This window comes from Sander vitreus, chromosome 4, assembly GCF_031162955.1.
Source record: "Sander vitreus isolate 19-12246 chromosome 4, sanVit1, whole genome shotgun sequence".
NCBI lineage: Eukaryota > Metazoa > Chordata > Actinopteri > Perciformes > Percidae > Sander > Sander vitreus.
In genome coordinates this window covers 25,447,978-25,475,453 of record NC_135858.1, presented here as the reverse complement: position 1 = coordinate 25,475,453, position 27,476 = coordinate 25,447,978, and the positions used below count along the sequence as shown (strand labels likewise).

General features: G+C 41.3%; 1 protein-coding gene across 1 annotated transcript in view; it reads left to right on the top strand.

Annotated features, from left to right (window-relative positions):
- Positions 1-27,476, top strand: part of chd5 (chromodomain helicase DNA binding protein 5) — a 51,169-nt gene that overhangs the window by 2,113 nt on the left and 21,580 nt on the right. Inside the window, exons 2-20 of the mRNA XM_078249147.1 lie at positions 4,748-4,896; positions 10,697-10,915; positions 12,789-12,907; positions 13,474-13,715; positions 13,796-13,908; positions 14,159-14,285; positions 14,577-14,743; positions 18,330-18,551; positions 20,019-20,225; positions 20,808-21,019; positions 21,640-21,771; positions 22,087-22,195; positions 22,952-23,143; positions 23,590-23,790; positions 24,691-24,828; positions 25,116-25,237; positions 25,458-25,631; positions 26,837-26,978; positions 27,244-27,375. Coding sequence (XP_078105273.1) covers positions 4,748-4,896; positions 10,697-10,915; positions 12,789-12,907; positions 13,474-13,715; positions 13,796-13,908; positions 14,159-14,285; positions 14,577-14,743; positions 18,330-18,551; positions 20,019-20,225; positions 20,808-21,019; positions 21,640-21,771; positions 22,087-22,195; positions 22,952-23,143; positions 23,590-23,790; positions 24,691-24,828; positions 25,116-25,237; positions 25,458-25,631; positions 26,837-26,978; positions 27,244-27,375 — 3,119 coding nt within the window. The remainder of the gene's footprint in view (positions 1-4,747; positions 4,897-10,696; positions 10,916-12,788; positions 12,908-13,473; positions 13,716-13,795; positions 13,909-14,158; positions 14,286-14,576; positions 14,744-18,329; positions 18,552-20,018; positions 20,226-20,807; positions 21,020-21,639; positions 21,772-22,086; positions 22,196-22,951; positions 23,144-23,589; positions 23,791-24,690; positions 24,829-25,115; positions 25,238-25,457; positions 25,632-26,836; positions 26,979-27,243; positions 27,376-27,476) is intronic.

Sequence of the window (27,476 nt, the reverse complement as noted above, 5' to 3'; positions counted from 1 at the left end):
CAAAGTTGAGTGTAAAAAGCCAATACAATGTTGTCTCCAGCCATTGGTCTGCCTCTAATTGCTGTTTAGTGATAATATGTTACAGACAACTACATTAGAAAGGATTTTTCGGTCTATATGAAGGTACTTTAGACAGTCCCATGTATAGGCTATCTCCTGAAAAGGTCCAAGGAGCATTTAGAGACAATACATTTAATGAATCATTTTCACCAACATGGTTTCCATGGTGCATTTCTTGCTCATTGTTCATGCTCGTTTTAAAGGTCTTGAGCCTCAAATGCTGGTGTATTTAGTACTGTATCACTGTCACAACAAAGGGGATATATTAATGGAAGTATATATATCTATATATCTATATATCATGTTTTAGTCATATATCTATGACTAAAACATGATTTTCTATCAAATTGACAGGTTTGTAGGAATTGCCATTTTTCCTATAGGCTACACAATGTTTTTCATAAACCAGAATAATAACAGGCTTGCATTGGATAGTGTGCAGTACGGAGAGAGACAGAGAGTTAGAGAAGGGGGGAGACAGAGAGGGAGTGTTTGAGTGTTGAAGCATCATCTATGACTGCCAGTCGTAGCCTGAGGGAGAACACAAGCACTGATGCGTGTCCCTAATAACCCTGTAGTTGGTTAATCATGTATATGAGAGGTAAGGTGGAATTGGTTATGGCAGGTTAGTGAGGATGTGTGAATGGTAATCCAGTTTGAAAAATCAAAACGTTTTCATGTGTCAGCCGAAATTGATTTACGTCTGCCTTGATATTTTTTTGTATTTTATGTTGTTTGCTATAAACATATCAAAGGAGCTCTTTAACATTGTCATCCCTTATGACGACCCACTATAGTGAGTTTTCGTGGAGTACGTGTACGTGTATACTTCACTGTAGTGAAGTGTACACGTACTGACAATTAGACAATCATTTGTATTTATTATGTCTTAATGGAGATTTTTCTGTGGCTAAATGAAGATATCCACACTATACAGACAGTATGGTGGTTCTCTGTAACAGTGGTAAATGTCTTTGCTGTCTTCTTTTTTGATCATATCAAAAAGTGTTGCAAATCCATTGTTATCCTGCTGATACAGGAAGCAGTGTTCAGACAGTTTATGGCCTCCATCAACAGGCATCAAAGTGAAAGACAGGGTCAGGAATCCAGGTCAAATTTTTCCCGACATCAAGATGCTTCCATGCAATTAAAACACAACGATGTAGAAGCACATCCTAGGGGGATTTCAGACCCCTAAAAGCTATGCTATCACAGCCTTTATTTGTTGTGGCACATAAAATGTCCTAATTCCCTTTGTTTCACTCCGGGTGCTCACACTGTCACAGATTGTTCCATTATGTTTTCTGTTTTAATTGTTTTGTTCTTCCCTAAAATTGAAAGATTATCATGAGCTTTGGTGTGCCTACAAATGTTATCCCCAATTGGAAAGAGCTCTATTTTTGGATCCCTCACTGTGAAAGTTGACACCATTTTTTTCCTGCTGCGCGTGCACAAAGCCTGTGCATGAAAGATGCGTTTTTTTAATGTGTATTTGCAGATGAGCGGTGCAGCATTCCAGTCTGTTTTATAGCTTCTTTATATTGCACACATTATGATCTTGTGCATATATTGTCTATGATAGATATACTTTTAATGGTGCTATTTAGTCTTTATCCTTCCATCACTTTGATGAATACATTTTCTAATAATAGTCTATGAGTGTCTTTGTCTGAAGGCGTTTGAGGCCTAAGCTATAAGCACTTGATCAATGAAGAGAGAAAAAGTGGTGGCTCCATTTTTCCTCCTCCTTAGCAAGCAATGCTGGGCAACATTAAGTGGGCATTTCCACACAGGGGCCAACAGAGAAAGGGCTAATGTGCTTTCCAGTAAACTCTAGCTTCCTCACTTGGGAGTCGCTCATGAATCTCCCTTCTAATGGGTCAGTCCGGTGGCCAAGCCCTTGCAGGAAGGTCAGGACTGTGTCTGTGCCATTCGTCCACACTTTACAGAAGGCTCTTTTGCCAAGTGGAGCTTTGTTCCTCTGTCTAACAGAACCTAGTGCCAGACCTCCCTGTGCCACATGACTGAGCGACCCCCCGCCTCCTTCTTTCCAACACCCGGCACAGCCTGGTTCACTCACCAAGCAGAGAGATTATCATTCCCCTGATGGCCTTCCCTTTGGGGACTTCACAGGCCATTTACTGTCGGCAGGTTTCAGATTACATAGCAATGTACTGTAGGTGTTAAACACAGACATCTTTTGTTTTTCAATCAACTGCATTGCTGCCACACCTGCCTATACACGAGGTGCATTACTGAGAGACCATTTGTATATTTTTATTTGATTTCTAACGACAACTATCACAGCTTTGAGGCTGTATTTCAGGCACAAGGGGTGCTTTGAGCTAAATGCTAACATGCTCACAATGACAATGCTAACGTGCTGATGTTAAGCATCTGTTCACTTTTTTAGTTTAGCATGCTAACATTTGCTAATCATTATTTGGTCTAAAACCCAAAGTGTTGGGCAAATTAAAAAAGATTACATGAATGTGTGCACCAAATTACATGGCAATCCATCCAACAGTTGAGACATTTCACTCAAAACTACAAATGTCAACCTCATGCTGAAAAACAAAGAAAGGATCACCAATCATTAGGATTTATCATCTGGGAACTATGAATGTTTGTACAAAATGTTGTAGTGATTAATCCAGTATAGATGTTGACATATTTTACAGAATAAGTGAAAAATTCATCCAGATGGTGGCGTTACAGGGAAAGTCCTTTAGGATTCATCTGTCTCTACAAATGTCTCTACAAAATTTCATGGAAATCTGTCCGGTAGATATTTCAGTCTGGACCAAAGTGGTGGACTAAGCGATCAACAAACCAACACCGCCATCCCTAGCATGCCACCAACATGGCTGAAAAGGACTTAGTCTGCTCTGCTGCATATAATTGAACTTTTAAAACCTACATCAGTAACACTGCATCACCACTGTCAAGTTTGAGTGATTTATTGTACAGAAAACAGAGCAAGGGACACACAGTCCGGCATCATCTGGTGCATCTAATCAGTGATGTGTGGTCAACCTGTCACTCATTGAGACAAGAGGTGCAGACTGTGTGTGCTTTCTGTAAACCAGAGCCTTCCACATCTGCATCTGAGCCATGTCATCATCTGTACATCTCAGTGAGATGCAAGGCTTGCATACATCATAGACTTACACACTGTGCACCTGAGACGTAAAAGAGCTGCCTGTTTGAGATACTGAATACATAAACTCAAGGCTTTATTTAAAAAGAGAGACATAAAGGAGAGAGGAGCACATGGATCTGTGTGTGAGGCAGATAGATAGATAGATAGATCAGTGATTAGTGGTTATCCTGCCTTAATCAGCTACCTTACCAGCTAACTTACTACTTGCATTTTTACATGTAAAATGTATAGATTTTAAGATAATTACGACCATTTAAAAACTGTTGACAGTCAGCAGCTTTACGTTAAAAATATCGGACACATGAAGCGCAAGTAACCCCCAATTAGCTCTGAGGAAGGGATGATACACTTCATCTGGTGGTCAAAGAAAACACATTGAGCCTGACTAAAGCTTTGAAATCACTGGTGTGTATGTAATGTCTGTTTGTGTGTATGTGTGTGTGTGCGTGTGTGTGTGTGTGTGTGTGGGGGGCTCCTGCTAGCTTTGCTAAATAGGGGATAAGTGGTTGGTGGGGTTTGTGTATCTACTACACAGGAATCCCTCCTCCCCAACTTCTCACTCCAGCTGCCCAGGGGAGGGGTAAACTGCAGGGCGAGTGTTGGCTGATTGACTCTGATACATGTGCTGCATATTTCATGCCCTCCAGTCTGTCTGCATGAGCCACAGAGAGCGAAGGGAGACACGCAGATAGAGAAACGGAAAGAGACAGAAAGACAGTCGGAGAGAGAGAGAACGAGATCAGATCGACCTTTACGGGGCGGTTGCATCCTGCGTGTACTTCTCTGCGTGTCTCTTTATAGTGATGTATTGTTTGGGACTGTCTCTGTTCCTTACTTACTCCTCTGTGACCCACTATGGCATCACTGAAGTCTGCTGCGCTCAGCAGTCAGCCCCGTTTGTACACAGCAGCTCTGAGACAGTACAGCTGACAACCAGCAGCAGGTCGCTTTAGTCCCAGCAAGCATTAAAGGCAGAAGAGCTGCTCAGTATACCTCAGTGGTCCTCCAGGGAGTTCCCATTTAGCGGCAGGGCATGCACTCCATCTATTTGTGCTTTGACGGGTAAAGTTGATACACACTCAATGATGTGTGATTATGAGGTTTATTTTGCCAAGTGCTCCTGTCGGTCTGGCAACGATTCATAATTTTTTATTTTCAAAAACAGGCTAACTGACTTTCACTTTGCTGTTCTTTCACAGCAGCTAATGATTATTTTCATTATCGATTCATCTTTCTTTTTATCTTTTGGATTACTTGTTTTTAGTGCTGGGCGGTATGACCAAAAGTTTGTATCACGGTATTTTTAAAATTGTTGTTGGTTTCTCAGCATTTTTTGTTGTTGTTGCATGACTGGGACCACTGTCCACAGGAAGAATGAATGAAGAATATAAAAACATGTTGTTTGGCAGTGTAATTTGTAAACTCATCATCATCAGCCACATTTCCAAAGCTATCATGGTAAATACTTGATGTACAGTATACTACATTGTGTTCCTCAGATAATGTTTTTGTTTCTGCGTCCAGATGAGGATGACGATGGGGAGCGCAACGCTGTTCCCCTCACACCCCTCGACAGCTTCTTCTCTGACAACGACTCCCTCAAACAACAAAAGAAGAAGCCCAAAAAGATGAAAGAGGGGAAAATGCCCAAAGTTAAGAAGAGGAAAAAGGAGGTAAGGTGTAATTCAAACTCAACACCATCTGTAGTGACCTCGGACACAACAGCTTTGTGGCTCAAGCTGCACCCTGTGTTCTCTATTTCTCAAGCCACTGTCTCTCCAATTGGATCAAAGGTGTGTTTTGGCTGCTGGACCGCCTCTGTCATCTAAATGAGAGGCAGTGGACCGTCTCAGGCTCAGAGGAGGTTGGCAGCAGTTACACTGTCACTGCCAGTGTAAGCTGTGGGCATCAAGGGCCAGTTTAAAGTGTAGATTTGTGCCTGTGGTGCCAATGTTGATGGCAGGGACTGTAGGTCAGAAATACAGCGATTGTGCCAAGCTAGCAGTGGGAGTCAGTCAGTGCTGTGACAGAGCGGTTTTGACAGTTGAATTTCTCCAGCCTTTAGGCCTGATACACACTTAAATGGCTATTTTTTTTAAACTGTAGCTTTTTCTGTGCGTGTTGGCCTTTCGTCCACACACAAACTGCGTTTTAGGTCACTGAAAACCTAGTCTGACTCACCGGATGTAGACCTTGGATATTAGTCTCTTCTTCTTCTTCCGCTGTCTCCGCTATTTATTTTGCAAGACCACCGTTGCTGCATTTGAGGATTAGCGCCACCCAAGACGATTGTGATTGGTTTAAAGAAATACAAACAAGCAAAAGCATTTTTTTCCTTTACGGAAAGGATGATGAGGGGGAAAAACCCCTTTTATCAAATGTACGTGTGGACTAGTCTGCAACATTTAGACAACATGTGAGAGGTTGGAGCTTCTCCAAACATTAACACTAGGGACATAATTAAAGCAGATTTGTTATGGTAAGATCACTAATCACTAAGATAAGATAATCACAAAACTTTTAAAGCTAGCCTATGTGACTTTTGCTTCACCGTAGTCACTGGGGCAACAGTGATAATTATGGGTAAACAGCAATGCTAAAATGTAAGAGTAGTGAAATGAGTCAGTAATGTCCTTTATACAGCAATATCTAACTTTATTGAAAATGTGCTAACATGAGCTAGCATTATCCATCATCGGTAAGGCCACAAGAACACACAAACATTTTCCAATGTGTTCACCAGCTAGTTGCTAACTTTGTCTGTGTAGCATTTGGTGTTGGGAAACTAGCATACAGTGAGTTTATCTGAATTTTCTTTTTTTTTTTTTTTTTTTTACAAAAAAAACAGCTCCTGCTACAGCTGGAAATGAGATCAATGATAGCAGACACTGTAGGCTGGTGCTACACCATATTCTGTGACAAAATGATTTCCCGTTGATTTGTGTTTCCCCTTCCCCTTGTTAACACGAACCCAAACAACAAATTAGTCATACCCTCAACCAGTCCTCTCTGCAACTCCCATCTATAACTTAACCTAAACCCTAACCCAAGGGTGAAACTGACTTGGTCGTGGCCGGGTTGGCTCAGTGGGTAGAGCAGACACACATACACATAGAGGTTTATGCCTCGACGCAGAGGTCCAGGGCTCGAATCTGACCTGCATGTCTTCCCCCTCTCTCTTCCCTGTCTCACCTAGCTGTCCTATCCATTAAAGGTGGAAAGCCCAAAAAATAGAAGAAAGAAACTGACATGGTCTTAAGACATATTGTCAAAATAGCGATCAGGTCACAGAATTTGAGGAAGTACACACCAGAAAATCAAAACAATCAGCTAAAAGGCTGATACTTGTCAGTGGACTTATGAGCAACACCTTTTACATTATTACTAGTGCTGTCAAACGATTCAAATATTTAATCGTGATTAATCGCATTAATGTCATAGTTAACTCACAATTAATCACACATTTTTAATCTATTCTAAATGTCCCTAGATTTCTAGCTAGATCCGGTGTGGTGTTGTAGTTTTTTTAACGTTACTAGTTGTTGCAACAGCATGTGAAAAAAACTACAAAGTTTGCTAGGCCAAAAAGAACGTTAATCTTGCGATAAAAAAAATTTACGCCGTTAAAATGGGTTTGCGTTAACGCCGTTAATAACGCGTTTAACTGACAGCACTAATTATTACACATGTTCATTTGGTCCACTGTCACCATAACTTAGTGTTAGATAAGACTCATAGACATATCAACTGCACTAAGTGCACCTTGCACAATAGGTTTATCTACAGCTTTATCAATACTAGTTAAACAGTCTATCTATCTATCTATCTATCTATCTATCTATCTATCTATCTATCTATCTATCTATCTATCTATCTATCTATAACTTTAAGGAGAATTTGACAAACAAAGATGGCATCTCATCAAGTCAGCTCTGACGTTGCGGGAAAAGTTTCATCAACATTTTTACTTTTCCTGACAATTTGAGCCAAACTCTGAAGCTGTAAGAATGTTTCATTCACTGATTACAGGAATTCACTGTATTCCCAGTGTGTTTTCCTGCCTGTGCTGGCGAAAGCTTTAACAGTGTCACTGACATAGCCAGGATGTTCCCCTCTGCTGGCTGGAGATGCCAGCAGTGCTGCGAGGAGCTTGGCTGGCCAGGCTGCCACCCGGCCCTTTGGCTGCTTGTGGTAAACACTGAGCTTTGGGTCTCACTGAGCTAATGAGGGGGGGGGACTCCCTCTGACACTCTCCTACCTCTCTCTCTCTCTCACACACACACACACACACACACACACACACACACACACACACACACACACACACACACACACACACACACACACACACACACACACAGACTATGCTCTGTATTCTCCTCTTTCTTCCCTCTCCTCTCGCCTCTCACATACATCCCCAATTCCCCTCACTCTGCCTTGACCGTGATGCCGCTGCTTTGTTACTGCCTTTGCATCAAAGGAACTGCACATCTTTTGCTTGCTTTCTTTGCTTTCTTCCTTTCCACCCTCCCTATTGTTTCAGTCTTTCTCTCCCTCCCACTGAGGAACTGCTGCTGCTGTAATTCACTTCCAATCAATCCCCAAAAGTTGGTGTCAGACAGGGGCCAAAAGTCAATTGGGGTCAGAGACTGTCAGTGGCACATCCCAGCCTCAGGTCAGAGCTACTGGCGGCAGGAATGGCAGCGAAACAGAGGAACGAATGTGGACGTGAAGGGGTGTCTCCCTTTCAACAAAATAAAATCTAAATCAAGGGAATAGACGTTTATAGAAGACAGTTCATTTTATTGGAAAAGGAAGAGGCTGCAGTTTGGCAACAATAAAACATCCATGAAGCTGTGAGGGAGCTGCTTGTAGCTTTAATATTTTGCTGAAACACACTCATTTTTAAGATGAGCCTCTGTCTTGTTTTTATAAGTTCGGTATCCTCTCAAGAATTGTGAGTCAACAGAGAGCTGTTGCTGATTCCCGGGAAAAAGAAGAGGCTGTTGTTTTAGAACCATGAAGTGTTTTTACAGCAGTAGTTTTCCTTGTTGAACCAGATTTTATTGAATATCTGCGTTTTTGCTCATTTTCTGCGTGCATCCTCTGCAATCTCCCTAAGGCAGAGCCATTATGGGGAAGCATCTAATTTGATTATGTTATCAGCACTTATTTGATTTGCTTGCCTCTGAAAGTAAAGACGTAGAGACACCCTCTTTGTTGCTGCCAGTGTCCTCTCCGGTCCTACAGTATGATGTGTGTGTAATATTGAACTCTGGGCCATGGTGAAGGTTTTGAACAGGTCCACCTTGTCTTTGCAGTTGGTCTCAACAGTGGTTCTGCTTCTTTGCTTTCCCTCCTCCATCTCCACCCCCACTCCCATCCCCCATCCACTATCTTTAATTTACTCTCCTCTCTCTCTCTCTCTCTCTCTCTCTCTCTCTCTCTCTCTCTCTCTCCTTGTTCTTATGCATAAATGAGATTTGTCTAGACGGGTGCTGGTGCACCAGCTCTGCAACCACAGTGCCTCTGCATAACAAGCTCGTTATGCAAACGTGTCTGATTGGATGGCACTGTTCCATTGGCTGGCACTGTGATAGAGAGTTTGTGTGTGTGTGTGTGTGTGTGTGTGTGTGTGTGTGTGTGTGTGTGTGTGTGTGTGTGTGTGATGGTGGGAGGGTGGGAGGCGAGTGAGTGGCAGGATAGAAAGAGTGAGAGAGAGAGAGAGAGAAAAAAAAAGAAAGAAAGAAAGGGGGAGCTGTAATGAGAGAGAGAGAGAGTGATGGAGAAAATAATGGAGGGGGGGGCTGCGCGATATTAAAGAGAGAAAGTGAGAGAAAGGGAAGGCGTGCGGGGGGGGGGGGGTAAGCTATGAGAAAGAGAGAAAGGAAACTAGGAGGAGAGAGGAAGAGAGAGAGCCAGACACTGCTCAAATGTGGTCACCATGGCAACACAGCCAGGCTGCTGGTAGGGTTGGCAGGCGCTGCGGCAACGTGAGACTTTCCACTGCGCTACAGAGCAAAACGCCTGTAAGTCTCTCCATGGATCCACACAGGCCTGCTGAGCAACAGGCAGCGAGCAGAGCAAAAAAAAAAAAAGCTGCTGTGCTCTAATTCACTCCATAGCATGTGCACACACAGAAACCTGCATATTGTACATATACATTTATGAAAGGCACACACCCAAACACATCTTTACACAAAAGGAAAAGAAACACACAGAAAAGAGAAATTACAAAAATGTCCAAAAGACAAACACTGACTCATTTGCATGCAAACATTCAACAACACTCATGCGGGCACACACACACACACACACACACACACACACACACACACACACACACACACACACACACACACACACACACACACACACACACACACACACACACCCCTACAGATCAAAGGAAGATTCAGAAATACACACACTGTATATGCACAAACATACCATACACACAAGCACACAAAGAATTAAGTGAGAGGTGCATCCTGGGAGAAACACCAGATACTTTCTCCCCCTTTTTTTACTCAATCATGATCACGCACCAGTGAATTTGTTCATATGCAACATTCCTCATCACACAAACAACACCTGTTAACTATACAGCCGTCCAGATGTCTCACATTAAACAGGCAGGATGCAGCTCAGTCCACACATCGGCTCTGAGCGGTGATTGGCTGAGGTGTTCTGTTTGTTGGTTTTCCTTTTAGTTCGATCATGTGTAAAAGGGGAGCATGCTTGTGACTCGACTCCTCATCAACTCACCGCCAACTGTGGACTTGTAATGTCATAATTTATGCATTTCATCACAGGCAGAATAATTATAATATTAGTAAAGCAGTGACACTTTGAAATGATGTAATTTAATTTATGTTAATGCCATCAAGAAGAAGCTTGAGCGTGGGTGGCTGCTGTGGGTGCTTTAATCCCTAACCCCTGGCAAAATGAATGCCCATGCTTATTCGTCCTATCATTGAGTTTCATATTTTAATTATCTATATTTGCATCATGCTACATTTGAAATTCTGTCTCAGAGGATACATCTTAACTGGAGATAGAATTTCTTTGTAGTGTCAATGGTAAAATACAGACCTTGAATTCAGTTTAGACCAAGGAATCTGGCTTTGATGCGAGCTTCAGTCAGTCGCAGTCGCGTCTTGAGGTAAAGAGCAAGATTCAAAGTCAGATTCAACCTGTTTATATTTGTAAAAATAGCTGTTTGGCAGGAGCTCCTGACTATATCAAAGACATGTGAATATTGCTTGGGTGAAATTTCATTCAGCACAAATATAGTTGTAGTTTTGTGAAGGTGTAAGATACACACATCTTTATACGCTGGAGAATGAGAGAGAACAGCGAAAGCCATCTGAACGTCACACATTCTCATGTCCCACTGTTACCAAATAACCAATATTGTGCATTTATTTATACGTATACGTAATGTTAATGTGCTCGTGTCAAATGCCTCAGGGAGAAATCCAGCCACGAGTTGACAGCGACCTGGAGGAGACCTCAGAGGTGGAGGAGGAACGCGAACGTCCAGAAATAGGCTCTGAGAGTGAGAGTAGCACGTACGGCCCAACCAAAAAGAAGAAGAAGAAACCGAGGGAGAAGAAAGAGAAGAAGCCCAGGAAGAAGAAGAGAGATGAGGAAGATGACGACGATGACAATGATGATGGGAACCTGAAGGTAAGTCTGAGTCTAGGTCCATGAGGCTGAAACAGATCACTTCTTGTATTCTACTGGATTCTGTATGGTAAAGCAACATTTGATAAAGAGCCCATAAGTAGAGTGCCTAAAATATCTTAATTTTAGAGTCCCATTTGAACTTCTCTTGATATGATAATATAACAATACTACTAATAATAATAAAAAATGGATTTTAAAGGGATATTTCAGATTTTTTGATGTGGGGTTGTATGAAGTCTGTATTTTATTATATATTTGTTTATTTAACAGGGACAATGGACAGTCATTGACTGTCCCAGAATTAGCTCGATAGCTAAATGTCATCAGCAGTGCCTGGGCAGGCAAATCCACGTAGTCAGTGTATTAGCTAGAGTAGATGGTGGTCGGCACGCACCCAGTTTGGGGAAGCAGGTAGGACTACCGTCACCGAAGCTAAGCTATGTACTGCTGTGGACGGGGGCAGAAGCTAAATGTATTTTAACCGTCTAAAAAAAAAAAATCAATATTAGTGTATGCCATATTTAGAATATCTTCACCATTTACCTTGCCGTCAGACAGCCGTGTTTAAGTTTACTATGGGGAAACTGAAGGCGTTATCTATGCTCTCTTCAGAGCCACCAGACTCTATTGACAAAAACCATACCATTTACTTTGCAGAACACGGGAGTTGCTGGTCTACCGCTGCCTCGATCGGTTAGTTTGTTAGTTTAGTTAGTTCATAACCCTTTAAAACATCAAAGTCACACGCTAGCACTTACCGATTCGGGGCAGCGGGAGACCAGCAACTTCTGTGTTCTGAGATGTAAAATCACTGTTTTTGTCAATGGAGTGGCTGGTGGCTCTGACGTGAGTATAAAACGGCTTCAGTTCCCCCGTAGTAATCTTAAACAGGTCTGTCTGACAGCAAGGTAAAGTGGTGAAAATATTCTAAATATATAAATGAATGATTCATGAGTAAATTAATTTGTATTCCATTATCTTTTTACGTTGTGGTATGCTAGCACTACAGTATAATGAACATTTATTAACTACTAGTCCTTTGAAAAGTTACATAAATATGTACACATATGTAATCAATAAATTAGACTATTATCTTTTCTGTCATTGTGGTCATTTTCCAAAAGAACATCTGTCTTGAAAATAACTTATGTACAATGATTGGCAGAATGTATTACTGAAACCTAAAAGATCCCGTCACGCTTTAAGACATATAAAAATACTCTGCTTGGAATAATAATTAGTGTTTGATATGGTTACAGGTACTGTACACCTGCTCCTTTTTCCTTCATTGAAAAAATCTAGAATCTATGAAAATGCGAATGTTGTTTATCTCAAAAGTTGATCTGCTCGACACAAGATGCCTCCTATTTCACTGAAAAATCAATTCTTAGCGTATGTGCACTGGAGGCTTCAAGTTTCCTCGTCGGGAGAAATGTTGTCACAGCCCAGGCTCAGTGAGCCAGACCACACAAGATTTAAAGCAACATAAACCATATTTAATTTGAAACTAAGACAAAAACAACAAAATAAAATGAATCTGTAGTCTGTATGTCAGGGGTGGTTGCAATGCTGAATGTTATGTGTGGTGTTGTGAAGGTAAAACAAAGAGGAGAGGTCACATAGAAACCTTCTCCCTTCAGAGAAAAACAGGTTTTTGTTTGGAGGCGGACTTTGAAATACGGTGGCGGCCTACCTTCTAAGTAGTCTTGCAGTCCAACAATGTCTAAAATCCTTTAAAACGATCTAAAGTACCGTAGTCAATTTGTTTTATTATTTGGGATGGCCATTTCTGAAAGGGGTATGGGTGATTAACACAGTTCTTAAACATTATTTAGCATATGAATGTTGATGTCTCCCCTCTGGATTTCCCTAGGAACCCAAATCATCCAGCCAGTTGATGCAAGAGTGGGGTCTGGAAGACGTTCAGTATGGCTTCACCGAGGACGACTATAAAACCATCACTAACTACAAGGCTTTCAGCCAGTTCCTCAGGCAAGCATCTTATTTAGCCTCTGGGTTTCCCTATGTTAACTACTCTGTTCTGCTTCTGTTTCTGAGGATTGTCAGAAACCCTCACTGACACTTCCAAAACAAAAACTCCACAGTGAGACCAGAGTGTGCTGTGACGAGCAATGCTCTTTTTGTTTGTGCTACAAAGCTCGGCTGTTGGTATAAAGAGTCTGTCTCACCTGGGGCTGTCTGGCTCAGCTAAGCCTCTGCTCCGACAAAGTGGAGCATGAGCTCCTGCAGTGCCCCCTGTGAGTAGTCAGCTGCTTACTGGATGCCTGTGACAGCCGGGAGGCTCTGGGACTCGGTGCTCTGACCCACTATCTTTCACAGGCCAGCGTGCCAAACCTCAAGCTGTTGCCTGACAAATCACAAACATGACATACGCACAGCAAAGCAAGGGGGAACTAAACTTAAGGGGCAGTGGGATGTCAGCAAATCAGGACATAGTTCCCTCTAGTGCTGAGGGAAGTAGAGATTACATCAACAGGAATGAGGTGTGACATAATAAAGCTGCCGTTGTTGTCTCCTCTCCCCCTGGTTTTATTTAGGCCTCTCATTGCCAAGAAGAACCCGAAGATTCCCATGTCGAAGATGATGACAGTGTTAGGGGCCAAGTGGCGAGAGTTCAGTGCCAACAACCCCTTCAAAGGCGCATCTGCCACCGCTGTGGCTGCTGCTGTGGCTGCCGCCGTGGAAACGGTTACCGTGGCTCAGCCAACGTCTGTCAGCAGTGGCCATCCGAGCCCTCAGCTGGGGCCAATCAAAAAAGCCAAAACCAAAGAGGGAAAGGGTAAGGCCTAGTGAACTGAACACATATTTTCAGAAATAATAGCGAGAATACCACTGGGTTAACGCGTCTGTGTGTCTCAGGACCAGGAGTCAGAAAGAGAAGCAAGTCTGTGAAGGAGGTCAAGAAGAAACCCAAGCCCAAGAAGACCAAATCAAAGTCGGGCCAAAGTGGGAAGAAGAAGAAAGCATCCTCGGTACGTGTTGTTTGTTCCACAGCCATCTCCCTCCGCTCATTCTTCCACTACTCTATATTTTCAATGGCATCAAAGTGACCAGACTGTTTGCTGCGCTTACTGTGAAAGTTGGTTTATTTTAATTCTTTGTGTAGCTCTGAGCTCTTTAGTGTGTGTGTGTGTGTGTGTGTGTGTGTGTGTGTGTGTGTGTGTGTGTGTGTGTGTGTGTGTGTGTGTGTGTGTGTGTGTGTGTGTGTGTGTGCTTCTCCAGAGTGAGGAGGACTTCCTGGAGGAGTCAGACTTTGATGACATCAGCATCCACAGTGCCTCTGTGCTTTCTGATACCTCGGGGGCTGCCACCAAGAAAAAGGCTCGACGTGGGCGGAAAAAAAGGAAAAGTATGTTTACTGTCTACACACGCCACGCTCTGTGGTGTGTTTTCTTTCCCTCCAAAATCCCATTTAAATCCCTCGGAACCAGTCTGTTTGATTATGGGTAACGAGGAAATTAAAATGTTTACAAAAAAGCTTTATTTGTTTTGGGAATGTTTTCTGAAGGCAGATGCTCTTTCTCAGCAGCTATTACTCTTATAGAGTCGGTCGATCTTATTCCGTTGATAACAGCTGCATTCAAGTGAATTTCTGTATGTGGGGATTTCCCACGTTTGCCTCCTCCTTTACCTGCTCCAGAGGAAGATGGGGATGGTTATGAGACGGACCACCAGGACTACTGCGAGGTTTGCCAGCAGGGAGGAGAGATCATCCTGTGTGACACCTGTCCCAGAGCGTACCACCTGGTCTGTCTGGACCCGGAGCTGGAGAAGGCTCCCGAGGGCAAATGGAGCTGTCCACACTGTGTGAGTATATAAATATATTTATAAAGTAATTTTGGTAAATATACAATCTAACTATAATATCACTAATAAATAGTAAATTGATCAAACATAAGTTAACAGTTATTCTACTGTTAAGAAACAACGAAATTATGATTGAAATGTTTATTAATTATAAGCAATGTTATAATTTATGTTATTTTAACAGTTTATTGTTGCACACATCATAACATTTTACAAATTAAGTACTTGTTAATGATTACCAAAGGATTTGTTGACCCTTGAGAAATGTTTTGTAAACTGTCAATTAACATTATTTGGATGCCTATTAGGCCTGCTCGATATTGGAAAAAAACTGTCATTGCGATATTTTTTTTCATGCAATATATATTGCGATATGAAAAAAAAGACACATTTTTACAAGATGACATAAATAGCTCTATTTGGAAATAATAAATAATTCTTGACTACTGGGGTTATTTTGTGGGAGAGTGCATCTACATAGAAAATAAAAATGAAAAAAGGACTTTTTTGAGCGCTGTGACTACTCTTCTCAAGTGATTTTGGAGAGGGAAATTAGATGGTTAAATACACTGGTTGACTGACATGACACCATTGTAGGCTTTTCTATCAATCCAGGCTAAAGTGAATGATAGTAATAATGCATGCATGTTGCTTCCTCTAAATTTCAGGTTGTGGTCGACTAGCTGCAGGGGTCTGCTTGTTTGTTCGATACATTGATCAACATAGATTGTGATTGGTGTTTTGCTGTGCATGCAGAGCCTGCATGTCACGCACTAGCAACAAACTGTGTATCCAAGAACACTTAAATCAGTGTAAATGACGTTATATCAGAAACAGACTGCTGTTGTAGATTAGTGTTACGTTTCCAGCGTCGAGGCTCCGAACCGTAACGCTAGTTAGGACAGACGCCTTGTTTCTTTAGGCTAACTATGTTAGCATTAGTGTATACATCAACCATATACACTGTATATAGTGAGACGAAACAACGTTTCACCAAGGGTCAAGTGGTGTTACATTTAAAATATATAAAAACGAGATTTGAGACACACATTATAGATACATAAAGTGCAATTACTACTTAAATTAGTGCATTTAAGACAAACAAGGGACAAGACAGACAACAAAAGACAGGGCATAAGTAGAATCACTGATTGTTATGAGTTAGGTTCACAGTGAGGTGGAGATAGAATATATAGAATTATAGAATTTAGCAGCAGAGAAAAAATACAGGAGTGCATTTCAGTTCAGTGTGAAAGATTTGCATCCTGTTTTGTTGTAACAGTCTGACTGCTTGAGGGAAGAAATAATACCTTGTTAATGGTTAATAACTACTTTGTAAAGCATCTATAAACATGGTTTAGACAGCTATTATCACTGCACTAATAAATAATAATTTCTTACTTACTTGATGATAAACCACTTATTCATTTTTAACTAATTATCATAAGCATTAGTTGCAAATTTATAATAGCCATCCAAATAATGTTTATAGATGGTTTGTAAAACAAGTGTTAACTATATATCAAAATGTATAAACTAATTACTTTACATTATAACTAATGATAAAATAAATAACATACATTATAACATTACTAATAATTACTAAACATTATAAAGCATAATTTCATTGTTTGGTAACAGTAAAATAACTATTGACTAATGTTTAATTAATTAATTATCAATTTACCATTTATTAATAAGGGTTATTGTAAAGTGTTACCGTTATTCTACATGTATGCAAAGACCCGCTAAGGTGCTCATCTGTGAGAAAGTAATTTGGGGAGTGTTTACAGTGCATTAGGTAAATGGAGTGGGTAGAATCTAATGGCGTTTTTCCATTACATGGTACCTGCTCGACTCGCCTTGACTCTACTCGCCTTTTTTGGTTTTCCATTACGAAAAAAAAGTCCCTGGTACCTGCTAACAGGTACTTTTTTTAGCATCACCTCCGTCGAGGTTCCGAGCTAGCTGAGCCGATACCAAAAGGTGACGTGAAAACCTGCAGGCTACTGATTGGTCAGAGACAATCGTCACTAATCACTGCGTCATCATTGCTAGCGACAGATGGGGGTGTCCTGAACAAACCCGCCATTTTTAAATAGTTTAGCCAGCTGTGTTTTTTTTTTTTTTGCTGCCTCCAGTTTCTTTTGAAACAAAATATGTCTTCTGGCTGTGGCAACAGCCACATGTCGAGAGTCAAAAACAACACACCTTCGACGTTCTGTGTGTGTGTGTCGCGTTAGGTCATGGCAATTTTCTGCGGCGTCGCTATGACGACCAGCCACGTTCTCCTCAGGCATGAGGTGGTACTAAATCTGCAATGGAAAACGGAGGACGGGGCACCACGGCTGAGTCGAGTCGAGCTGAGTAGAGTCGAGTCGAGCAGGTACCATGTAATGGTAAAACGCCATAAGTGTGTGTTATCTGCATCAATTGTGCTTGTATGAACATTTCACAGCTCTGTAACTTAAGCATTTGAGATAAGTTAACGCCATATTTCATACATCATCCCGTGTCATGACATGTTCTTATCTCAGTTTTGACAAGTCTGGCTATAGACTGCAGGGGCCCTAAGACATCTTCCACCATATACTGTATGCCACTTTCTTCTGATCTGTACACATTGGAATTTCATGGTATGACTCTGACTAATCTGTTTAAACAGCGTAAGTGTGCTGGGATATTTGAGTGGCATGTAAACTGAATAAGACCTTATCTTCAACAGTGGTGCCCAACCTTGTAGTCTGGCACTGCCTAAACCTATCTCCACAGCTCTGTGTAGTAAGGTCTTGGCTACACCACACATACATGCTTGGATAGGAGAAAAAAACGCTCTCGGAAAGGAACTTGTTTTGGTGGGACATTTGCACCCACGCAAAAGAAAATACACATACAATATTAAATGAAGTCAACTGTTTACACAATACAGTAACGTGAGCTATTACTATTAATTAGCTGGATACATGGTTAGACATAATTTGCTCTTACCAGTGTATCGCCGTGTGTACTTCGTCCATAGCAATCCCACCAATCGGTGCCAAAACGTCCCAGTTAGATAGTAAATGCTGTAAACATATTCTTTGTAAATTTTTACAATCATTCACCGAAAGAAACAAGCAGACCTGCCTTGTTGCATGATCCAAATTTTCTTCAGACCGTGCCATTTTCAGCGTGTAGCTTGCTAGCTCGAAGTTTGTTTGTTTGTTTAGTTTGTCGATCCAGACTACTTACCTTGTGACCTTTGTGAAATTAACCAACACACCTACATAACAGGTTGCATGTATCTACTGCTGGTGAATAATTCAGACAAAGAATGATTTTACTTTTTTAGATTATTTTGAGTATTTTCTAAAGCCATGAAGAGGTTAACGTATCCAGTATTTCACAAGAAAAAAGCAAAGATCTAAGAACTAAGTCAATACCACACAAAACAAAGCGTACAGTAGATCTTGCAGCCTTTTGGTTCTCATTACCCCAATATGTCCTCGTAGTATTAATGTGGGTCAGCTTTATTTTACAAACGACAAGGTGGGGGGATTTAATTGAGCAGTATAAGCTACAACCTTCACCCCCTTGTGTCCCTCAGGAGAAAGAGGGTATCCAGTGGGAGGCCAAAGACGATGAGGAGGAGGAGGAGGAGGAGCCAGCAGGCGAGGAAGAGGATGACCACATGGAGTTTTGCAGAGTGTGTAAAGATGGAGGAGAGCTGCTGTGTTGTGACACCTGCCCATCTTCCTACCACATCCACTGCCTGAACCCCCCTCTCCCCGAGATCCCCAATGGGGAGTGGTTGTGTCCACGCTGCATGGTGAGCTCAGGCTTCACTTTAAATGCTCTTTAATGCTGTTTATGTGTGAAATGTTCGCCATCACTATATATATATATATATATATATATATATATATATATATATATATGTATATATATATATATATATATATATATATATATATATATATATATATATGTGCAATCCACCCTCATTTGGGGATTTTCTCCTAAGTAATACTTTCCGGTAACTCTTTACTTGAAGGTATCTACATAAGAGTGACATGACACTGTCATGAACACATGACACTGTCATGAACACATGAACCCTATCCCTAACTTGTCATGACAAAAACCGAATAACACTTAATGACAGAAGCGTTATGTCATAAACGTTTATGACTTGTTTATAATGGTTATAACATGTTCATGACAGTGTCACTCTTATGTAGATACCTTCAAGTCAAGTGTAACCTACTTTCCTAACATTTCATTTAAATTTAGCTATGGGTGATTTTAGAGCAACATCAGCCATCGTGTGTGTGTGTGTGTGTGTGTGTGTGTGTGTGTGTGTGTGTGTGTGTGTGTGTGTGTGTGTGTGTGTGTGTGTGTAGTGGGAATCACCAGAGGCCCCACAATACGATATTATCACGATACTTATGTCACAATATGATATTATTGCAATAGTCTGCGATATATTGCAATGTATTACCTTTTTTCAAACTTTCAAATTACGTCCCCAAAGGAAAACAAGTCTACATCTATTTTATCTAAAAAGATACATTTCTCTGATTGTTCATCTCACTTCAATTGTATTTAATAATTTAAATGAATAAAAAAAAAAGTTAGCCAAAATTCTCATGAGCAATTTATATAATAAAAAAAACATTACCTGGCATCGGTGTATCAATACAGTATTGAGATGGAAAATATCGCGATACTATGCTGTATTAATTTTTTCCCCCATCGCTAGTGTGTCTGTGTGTGTGTCTGTGTGTGCGTGATTTGGCTACACACATGTGTACCTGTACATATTGTGATGATATAAGAGAGTTAATGTTCCATGAAATGGTTTGACAAAACCCTGAACTATTCTGGTGTACAAATGAGCACAAATGGGAATGTGTGTTTAAGTTTGCTAAATTTGTCTCAAATGCCTGGAAAAGAAGGCAAGATAGATTATTTAATAAGTAGGCTATTTATTCTAATTTGTCCAGTAATACATAGTACATGTTTCTCACAGTGATTTACAAATGTTGTTGTGTTTGAATGACTGTATAGGAACATGAACTAAGACTAAGAGGGTGGATGTTTAGGGAGGTGGAGGCTTAGTTACTAGTGACCTGTCTGATGGACCCTTGTGTTGACCCCAACAATGCACTTAACCTGCTCTGAAACCCCCTTTATTTTATAAAATAAATATATTATAAGGGTCTTTGTGCATTATTTCTTTGACATAAGGTATTGCTAACTGCATCTATCACAGCACCTCTCTTTTTCTTCTTAGTGCCCTCCCCTCAAAGGTAAGGTCCAAAAGATTCTGCACTGGACATGGGGGGAACCCCCATTGCCAGCTGAACTGCCTGCAGGCCCTGACGGCAAGCCAGCTGATCTGCTGACCAAGCCTCCACTCAAGGGCCACCCAGAGAGGGAGTTCTTCGTAAAATGGGCCGGCCTCTCGTACTGGCACTGCTCCTGGGTCAGCGAGCTGCAGGTGAGATTCCAGAAGTAGGTCCAACTAAAATGCCTCTGCCCTCTTTGGCCAGGAAAACTAAACGAAAAGACTACAGTAGGTGTCTTCTTTAGGTGTCTAACTGTCTTCATTAAAAAGCAGAATACACAGCCAAGAGAGTTTTCACTGGACCATCTTTTGCAGTTTTATATAAAAACGATAATGCATGGTCCTTTAGTCATTTAGCTGTCAGTCTTAAAGAAATATAAGCGAACATTGTTTAACACAAACCATCCAAACTGCAATTACGAAACAATTCAGAGCACTCAAACCTAGCTGACATTCAAATTAGAAATATCTGAACAACTGCTTGTATTTAGATTTGGCCCTGGAGAAGTCTTCCTTCCTTTTTTTTTGAGAGACACGGTAGCTTTCTTTATTCATTTTGTATCCGTCTTCTCTTCAATAAATCGATTCTGGATCTTGAAGTAGTTAATCAAATTAAGTCTTAATACGTTGGATAGATGATATGATGCAGTGTTGTAGGAAAAGCCCTTTTGCCAGAGGTGGTGCTGTATGAAACGGAGCACAACTGACTGTTTTGTTCTGTCTGTGGATGGGCAGTTGGAGCTGTACCACACGGTCATGTATCGGAACTACCAGCGTAAGAACGACATGGACGAACCTCCACCGTACGACTACGGTTCCGGAGAGGAGGAGCTCAACAGCGAGAAGAGGAAGAGCAAAGATCCCCAGTATGCTGGGATGGATGAGCGCTTCTACCGCTATGGCATTAAACCAGAGTGGATGGTCATCCACCGGATAGTTAACCACAGGTGGCTGCTCACAGTTACACTAACCCTTATATCTTACACCAGGGCTCACACACTGCTTGCATTTTAAGAATACAGGCGTTTTACAGGCTGGGAATTCTTGATGGTAAGATGGTGCTCTGTTTGGTTTATGCTTGGTGTCATCTTGCTTTTATGTGCTCTGTATTATCACATAATAGATGGAGATTATTCTTCACAGCACAGCATATTTCAGAAAACAGGATATGCTGGTGGTTCAAAAATCACAGAAAATAGCGAGGGACAGCACAGAAAACTTTTCTCTCCAAACAGAACACCAGTACATTTCCAGACTTTCCAGGCCTGCGTTGGAGCCTGTCACTCATATGTATAGACACGTATTTCAGACAAATGCAGTTTATATCATGCATTTTACTATATGAGACATACTCCTGTTGAATCGTACATTTAAAAATGGGCTCTCTATGTTTCATCCCTTTGCAGATACAACTGTACAAATAACGTGATTTTCTATGTAATATTTGTCATGTCCCATGTTTGTTGCCATGTCAACAAAAGTCCGTAGAAAGAGCTTAATTATTGACTGGTATACAAACCCTCTAAAAGCCCTCTCTGTTTTCCTTTATGCTTATTCTTCCCTGCAGTTATGATACGGATGGGGATGTGCATTACCTGATGAAGTGGAGAGACCTGCCCTACGACCAGTGCACCTGGGAAGTGGATGATTTTGACATCCCAGAATATGACGGCCATAAAGCTTCTTACTGGGACCACAGGTTGGTTAACAGCATTAACGAGTTATTTGTAGTTATTTGTACCCCTTCAGGCTGATTCAAGACCCCTCTGCTTCGCAGAACCTGACACTTCGCTACCCTGTCGGGGGTTGTATTCACTATAACAACCGCCTCGCTCTACATTATCCCTTACATAGCTGTTCTTAATAGCGTGGAGGTGAGGATGAGTAGAATGAGTACTCGGCACTCCAAAGAAACAAGGCATCTGCTGCTGTTTCCCCTCTGCCCTGCCCTCTGTCTGTGATGCCGTCTTTTATAAGCTGTTTGGCTCATCATGTTGCTGCAATTATTTGCCAGGGAGCAAATACTAGGGGAGGACCAACGCCCCCTGGTGGTGAGGAAAGGAAAGAAACTCAAAGAGGACCATCCAAAGAGAGAGGTCCCACCTGATGCTCCCATCATAGATGTGAGTTTGGATGTTTGAGCACGGACCAAAGATTTGCGCCGAGACGAAACCGTTTTAGAACGTTGCAGGGAAAAGTCTCAGCTCTCAGCTGATGCTGGCGCCTGCGATTCAGCTTGTCAAGTCTCCAGAGGCGGGTTTTAGAACGCACCTGTTTCAACAGCCAATAGCGAAGTCAGCTGGTAAAGTCGGATACAAACTATAGAATTAAAATGATCCATAATTCATTTTAGTTCTGTAAATGTAAACTGAGTGGAGTTTTGGGTCCACGTGCGCCCACAAGCACAGTATATGGTCGAGCGAGCTAGAGAGTGACTGGAGAGAGGGAGACAAAGAAGTGAATCACATAAATAAAACCTTTTTGTCGTTTCATCACTACAAGACATGCAGCTGTAGCGAGCATCTCACTATCACTATCTTCATTCGTATTTTTTAAAGACGCTACAAATGATATACAGCTACAAAAGATATCCAGCTACAAAAAAGCCTGAAAAGTTGGACGTTAGAATTGTAGTAGGGAGAGTTGTTGCTATGGAGATGATACACCGTCTCGTCTTGTCGCATTGGTGTGAACTGGCAGGTTTCAGAACGTTACACATTTCAACTCATCTCGTCGCGAATCTTTGGTCTGAACTGGCCTATAGATGCACTTTTTGGAAACACAAAGCTGCATTGTTATTGTACTTTCATTTTTAGACTGTATATATAATTCCTATTTACATTGGGCTAAATGTTACTACTGTTTTTTCATACCACCAGCCAACCATCAAGTTTGAGCACCAGCCGTGGTACATTAACGCCACTGGGGGAACACTGCACCCGTACCAGCTGGAAGGCCTGAACTGGTTGAGGTTCTCCTGGGCACAGGGTACAGACACCATCCTGGCTGATGAGATGGGCCTGGGAAAGACAGTGCAGACCATAGTGTTTCTCTACTCACTCTATAAGGAGGTGAGGGTGGAAGAATGTCCTCTTTTGTTAAGCCCACATATACATAGTAAGGCTGTGCAATTAATCGAAATTTTAATCGGGATTGTCTTGTGTTCTGAATGGGAAAAGTATCAGGGGAAATTTCACAGTTCTAGGTGTTTTCACTGTTGATATGTTTCAAGTCTATGAGTAATCGTGTTAAATAATCCTGATATCAATATTGACCAAAAATAATCGTGATTATGATTTTTTTCCATAATCAAGCAGCCCTAATACATAGCATATATCTCATTTTGTTTCTCTGAGTGCAATGCGAAATGTGCCGATCCTTACAATGCAAATGGTAATGTAGACATAGAATAAAACACATCGGACAATAAGATAGGTAAATGATCAAAGCTATAGAATATCTTCCTCGTGTGATGTGAGAGTTGCTTAGTCATGTCTTTCCTCCCCGTCTCTCTTAGGGTCACTCTAAGGGGCCCTTCTTGGTGAGTGCACCCCTCTCCACTATCATCAATTGGGAGAGGGAATTTGAGATGTGGGCTCCAGATTTCTACGTGCTGACTTACACTGGAGACAAAGACAGCCGGGCAGTCATCAGGGAGAACGAGTTCACCTTTGAAGACAGTGCAGTGAAAACAGGACGCAAGGTGTTTCGCATGAAGGTACCTCATGCAGCGATTCCATGCCGCACGGAGGTTAGAGGGACAGTTCACCCCAAAATTAAAAATGCATACTCTTACCTGTAGTGCTATTTATCGATCTTGTATTGGTGTGAGTTGCCCAGTGTTGGAGATATCAGCTGTAGAGGTGTCTGCCTTCTCTCCAATATAATGGAACTACACTTGTTGTGGTGCACAAATCGTCAGAAAATACATTTGAAAAACTCAGCAACAATGTCTCTTTCCAGAAATCATGACCCGGATATTCAAGATAATCCACAGTGCTGGTTGCGAGCAGTTTAATGTAGGAACTATTACCAACTAACCATATTACCACGCAGAAGGAAGCATACTCCTCGGCTGAGCTGTAACTGACCATTACTGTTAGCTCACCTGAGCTAGCTAACGCTATTTTTTTTTTTTGGCGCTTTGATCACTGGAAGCTGAGTGCCATCTAGTTCCATTTTTTAGGAGAGAAAGCGGACATCTCTACGGCTGATATCTCCAACACTGGGCAACTCACACCAAAACTATCTAGATTGATGAATAGCACTACAGATCATATAGGAACATATGTATTTTTGACCTGGGGGTGAACTGTCCCTTTGAATACTGTTTTCAAATACCTTGCTTTAGTTTGTTTGAACCTGTACTTGCAAGAGTGTTGAGTTTGGGTAGTTAACATCCTACCTGACACTGAAATCTGAATTTTCAATTATAGAAAAAGAAATGTGATTGATATGAGCATAAATTATTATTAGAAATTACTTTTCAAGGAATACCATAGCAAACAGTGCAGTAGAAGTAGTGCTAAATCGTTTCTCCTCCACGATTTGATCCCACATCTAAATCGGTCCACATTAGATACATTTTGTTGCTGTACTTCCTTCCACCCCCTTGCAGAAAGACACTCCTATCAAGTTCCACGTGCTGCTGACATCCTATGAGCTGATCACCATAGATCAAGCCATTCTGGGCTCCATCACATGGGCCTGCCTGGTTGTAGACGAGGCCCACAGACTGAAGAACAACCAATCAAAGGTAAAACAGCATTTCTGGCATTGATTGCAGCCTGTTCCAGGATCAGCATGGGTATTATCAGGGATTCATATAAAACAGGAAAGGAGCAGGAACACAGACAGATATGAGTAGGAAATGTTTGTGCATAAACATATCCATGAAATAAAAAGACAGATAGATAATGACAAATGTTTTGTAGGTGATTTTGAAGTTAAAATTGGAGTTTCACATTCCGGAAGTTTTACATGCGTCATTGCATTCTTATTTGAGGCATGTGTATCATATCTTGTACAATGTGTCCTGTCCAGTTTTTCAGAATTCTCAACGGGTATAAGATCTACTACAAGCTGTTGCTCACTGGGACTCCTCTCCAGAACAACTTGGAAGAGCTGTTCCACCTGCTTAACTTCCTCACCCCAGAGCGCTTCAAGTAAGTTTTTCCTCTCTTCTTTTTATCTTTTCCTCCCCCCCGTCTTTCTATCCTTCTCCATCTTGCGAGTATCTGAAAGCTGGTGCATGATGGATAGACAGATCTCGTATTGCTTGAATGTGTGGTTTGAATTAAATAATATAATTAACAACACTTAAGAAGAAAGAGGGTGTCTTTCCTATTTTTCATTATTTAATTATTCGTCCTTTGATCTGTGCAGTAACCTGGAAGGCTTCCTGGAAGAGTTTGCTGATATTTCTAAAGAGGACCAGATCAAAAAGCTCCACGACCTGCTCGGCCCTCACATGCTCAGGAGGCTGAAAGCTGATGTCTTCAAGAACATGCCTGCAAAGACGGAGCTGATTGTCAGAGTGGAGCTCAGCCCCATGCAGAAGTAAGTACTGGAATCAAAAGAAGAAGTAGTTGTAAAAAAGGGTTTGTATTGTGCATTGATGCTGTCTGTTCCATCCTTAAAAACTATGTAAAAATGTCCATTAACTCCTATGTACAGTAGTTTTTTCTCAATTATACAGTGGAGATAAACCAGGTTATAAATGCCCAAACAATAATGTAACTTACTTAACACTTTTTAAATGAAAATTATTATAAAAAGGAAAACCATTAAAATTGCTGTTTGTGTAGGTTTTACCTGTAAGCAGTAACATGTTCCCTATGCAATAGCAAAAGTACCTTAAAGGTTCTATATTGTACAAAAGTGAGAGTCCCATTTCTTTTTTGATTATAAAGCAGGTTAAGGTGCTATATAAATACTGTGGAAGTATCAAAATGCTCAAAGTGCAGCTACAGTGCTGTTACAGTCATTCCCCGGCTGCAATGACGGTGCAGAGACTCCGAGAGGGCAGATGCGGAAGATCCGGAAACGACCAATCAGAGCAAACTGGGCTTTTTCGGGAGATGGGTTTTTTGAACATTAAAGCATGTCAACATGTTCTAGTGGAAACCAAAACTACAAATATGAACCTGAAATAGGCATACAATGGAACCTTTAATATACTGTAGGTCTGATTTGGAAAAGCTTATATCAGTACATTTTACAGTAGATGCTGCTGGCATTTTGGCAAATAATATAATTTCACGTTGCATGTTGTGAGAGCTTAAAGTCTTAAATGAAATGAACTGTCAGATGACACCTAGCTTGTAATCTCTACTTCACAGTTAGAATATGATGCGCACTGCCAGGCTTTTAATCACAACATTTAACTGGCTGGTGGAGAGAGCTGGCAGTTAGCCAGAGCTCCGACATAGCCGATTAGCTCAAAGAGTCTACGGACAACTGAACGGAGATTCCACACTGATACTTAATTCTACAACATTGTTCCTACCCTCACCTATGGTCATGAAGGCTGGGTCATGACCGAAAGAACAAGATCCAGGGTACAAGCGGCCAAAATGGGTTTCCTCAGGAGGGTGGCTGGTGTCTCCCTTAGAGATAGGTTGAGAAGCTCTTGTGGCACTATTAGGCTTTGCATTTATAACTCTGTCTGATACAAACATCAAGTTTCAAAGAGTGCCAGTAGTGATTATACCTTTTTAAGTTCTTCTCCTGACTCAATCTGATTTCTAACCTCTGACCTGCAGGAAATATTACAAGTTTATTTTGACGCGGAATTTTGAGGCTTTGAACTCCAAAGGTGGAGGGAACCAAGTGTCCCTGCTCAACATTATGATGGACCTGAAGAAGTGCTGCAACCATCCCTACCTGTTCCCAGTGGCTGCTGTGGTAAGGCAGCAATTTTAAGCACAGTTAAATATTTGATCTCAATACTGGGTGCAAAATCGTGTCTAATGAAATGGAATGTTAATGCCATGGAAAGAGAGGCTGAGGAGAGATGGCTGTTTGACACAAAATGCCAACCTGCATGCCAAAAAATGTGAGTCTTTGTGTCCTGGTTGGACATTTCAAAAGACTTAGTTTAAGCCACCAACACATCAAGTATTCATATATTTCTCCAGTTGATGCCTGGATTTGATTTTTGTCTTTGAAGGAAGCTCCTGTATTACCCAACGGCTCGTATGATGGTAACCTACTGGTGAAATCCTCAGGAAAACTGACGCTGCTTCAGAAAATGCTGAAGAAACTCAAAGATGAAGGACACAGAGTTCTTATTTTCTCTCAGGTAATAGTCGAATAAATATTGTGTCTGGGCTGGAAGCCAGAGCTTTCATTGTTTGGTGGTCATGAAACACTCAAAATCCAGCCATCCATATGTTAGCCGTT